The sequence below is a fragment of the Armigeres subalbatus genome, chromosome 1 (genome assembly GCF_024139115.2).
Source record: "Armigeres subalbatus isolate Guangzhou_Male chromosome 1, GZ_Asu_2, whole genome shotgun sequence".
Taxonomy (NCBI): domain Eukaryota; kingdom Metazoa; phylum Arthropoda; class Insecta; order Diptera; family Culicidae; genus Armigeres; species Armigeres subalbatus.
Genome location: NC_085139.1, coordinates 229,657,750 through 229,660,978, shown reverse-complemented (window position 1 = coordinate 229,660,978; position 3,229 = coordinate 229,657,750). Strand labels below are relative to the sequence as shown.

General features: G+C 43.4%; 1 protein-coding gene across 1 annotated transcript; it reads right to left on the bottom strand.

The window, feature by feature from the left end:
- Positions 1 to 1,009: 1,009 nt before the first annotated feature.
- On the bottom strand, positions 1,010 to 2,097 carry LOC134211615 (uncharacterized). Its single transcript, XM_062688678.1, has one exon. The coding sequence runs from the start codon at positions 1,945 to 1,947 to the stop codon at positions 1,258 to 1,260; it is 690 nt and encodes a 229-aa protein (XP_062544662.1). The 5' UTR covers positions 1,948 to 2,097; the 3' UTR covers positions 1,010 to 1,257.
- Positions 2,098 to 3,229: the final 1,132 nt, after the last annotated feature.

The window sequence follows — 3,229 nt, the reverse complement described above, 5'->3', positions numbered from 1 at the left end:
ATTACTCTAGGTTTTCCAGAATCCAGACTTCTTCATCTTCTTCAATTCATCTCCTTTCGAAAATAAATTTACCTTACTTCACTTCCTTCATATTGCAAAACAAAAGAAACTGAACAGTACTAAAAATAGTCCAAATTTTAGTGTGTAGTGTATGAGAGCGATTATCAGACTCTGCAAATTAAAAGTTCTAAAATAAAACCAATTTTCCGTGAGCAAATTTTCTTGAAAATATTTCTTCTCAATAAATAGCTCTGTCTATTTATTGTGCATTCACTCATAAGAGTTAGACCCCTATGATACGAAGTGCAAGATTTCGTTGCTCATAAGGAAACCACGCGTCGCTGATAAGACACCTGACCCAGTGAACCAACGAATTGCTAATCTTCGTATGATGAACGAGCTGCAAAGCCAAATTCAAAGAACCCATTATAACGAGCACATTATATCGCACTGGTGCCGAAGAAGCAAAAACGATTTCAACACTGGATAATGAAGCCAACTGGAAATACCGGCTGCCGTCCAACAACCGGTAAATACAACCACAAATCACACCTTTCGAGCGAATTGAAGGAAGCAATTCAGCTACGAGCCCGGCCTGAGAATGCATTAACGTGACTTTTGTTGACTTACGTCGCACATTACAACAGCCCCTTAAAAGCCACACCTCTCACTTCTCCCATTCCACTATTCATGAATTAGGTAGAACCATTATCGACAACAAGATCACGACGACGACGACGACACGACACGGTCTCGACGGAGGCAGATTACAGGCAATCAGCGATGCGTCACTGACTTCGCAGCCCTTTCATCATAGTAAAACGCACGGAAATGCCCGGCCAGCACAGCAATCAGGGAAGTCAGTGATCTTGCATCGGGCCCTTAGCCACTGGAACGGCGATCGACCGACGACAATGGGATAATCTACGCTGGATTGCTCCCGGTCATCGCCGGCCGTGAATGGTGGGTGACATATCTCTTGCGACAGACAACGACTTCTGCGGTGGGGTACGCTTAATAGAATAAATTCAATTTATTTCACAGGTTACACAAACACTTTATCCGCGGAGGCGAATTACTCGACAATGGAATTTTAAATTAAAAAATCACACTTGATCTGGACACGACGTTTCCCGGGATCGTGAGAGACGTGACAAGCGATCGTCAACGACCGACGGAGGAGGAGTGCAATTTCAACATCACTTTACTGTTTCTTCCCGTCTCTCGGGCCCCGTCTGCCCGCACTGGGCCACATCATTAGAACGTGTTTCGACATATCCCGTTCACTGCAGTCTGACCCTTGGGGCACGCCACTGGTCCGTCCAGAATGAACCGATCGTCAAGGTTTGACTTTGAAGTAGTATTGGATGTCTTAGGAGTGGTGTTCGGGGTCAAATCAGTGGCCGTATCTTCGTCGCCAATGAAAATCAATCGATCATCATCAGCTGGTTCTTCGTCGTTTGGTTCCACACGAACCGGTTTCGTTGTGACTGCTGGAGCTGCAGAATTGCTTCCGACTGATTTTACCGAATCGGCTTTTGCCTCGGAAGCAGCCGATGTTGGTTGATCGGATCCCGCTGTTGAGGACACCGGACTTCCCGGTGTCGTCACAGCATCCCCGTTGCTCGAGAACTTATCCTTGACGTAATCATAGCCTCGCATAACGCCATCCTTCACTGATGTCGCTGCACTCTCGAAACTCTCTTTCACTTTCGCCGTACCATGCTTGAAGGCTGACGACACATCGTCGAAGAATTTAGAAACCTTACTTTCCTCGGGAGCTGTCGTACTGGTTGTGGCCGTGGAACTCACTCCATCCGCTTCAACCGGAACCGCCGTTTGCGATGATGGGTACTCCGCTAATGGAGTGCCTTCCGGTCTGGCATGGGTCGAAACGATCGAAAACAGCAATAAAACGCCCGCACTGAGCAACACCACTCGATTCATGGTGACGATCGAAAACTTGAATTTACCGGTCACGAGAACCTGATTCGGCAACAACAGCGACCTGTGCGAATGACGACAAGAGGTCAACCTAACGAAAACAACGATCTACTCCGCACGAGCGCTCAGCAGCGAATGCGAACAGCGAGAGACGACTCTCGGTGCTTTGCGATAATGATTGTGATCTTTGAATTTGCGCGCACGATCTCCCTCACACGGCAATCCGCTGGACCTGCTGGACCGCACCGTCGTCCGTAGAATATGATAACAACAACAATTCGCGCACACATCTTCGTGTAGGTGCTGTGCTTTTCGGAAGACGAAATATGAGTCGTACTCGAGAGGAATTTTTGATTGGCTTGGGGCAAACCAGCAGTCGTCACTCTCGCTTTAGGTTTGAAGATTTTTATAACTGAATGATGGGCTCAATCTGGCTTCGACGGTCATCCCACTTGAACAGCGTAGGTACCTCATCGTTTGCTACAAGATGAATGAAGTATTCAATATTCATGCACTTAATTAGGCTTCATTTGTATTTCCAGCTTCTGTTGAAGTTTTGACCAGATACCGTGAAATGGGGAGTGATAATGTTATTTGTAAACCGACTCGTATTTGGAAATTCTTTATGAATTCTAGACCAACATTTGAAAAGGGCGTAACAGCCAAAATTTATTCCTTCTGATTCTTCGTCTACATGTATAGCTATATATGTGGAAAAAGAATCAGAAGGAATTAATTTTGGCTGTTACGTCCTTTTCAAATGTTTGTCTAGAATTACTAAATAACCTATAACTAGATAATAGTGTCTACGAGAAATGTAATCCAAAAAATAACGTTTATTTTGATGAACATATTTGGAGCTTGAAATTAAAAGCAAAATTTTACTAACGAGCTGTGACTTTAAATCGAATTTAGTTTGAAATTGCACGACCGTGTAAAAATAGAGCTGATCTAATTTAAATTTGAATTTATTTAAATATAAAATTACTTCACAGAAAAGTATGGAAAATGAACGACCTGTTAAATAGTATTTATCTAATGTATAAATAAACTTTATTTGACGTACACTCAACCCTCTTTTTACGGCAGTTTTTTATACGTCACTTCGTTTTACGGCCTCCTTTTTACGGCACGTGACGTAAAAAAAATTTGAAACATTATTGACATCCAAAAGTAAGCCTATAAGAAGGCACTCTTAGAAACCCAAAGAACAAAGTAGATGCTTTGTATATTCATCATTTGCCTTCAACAATTGTTCCGTTCCAGGTTATCCAAGAATTTCATG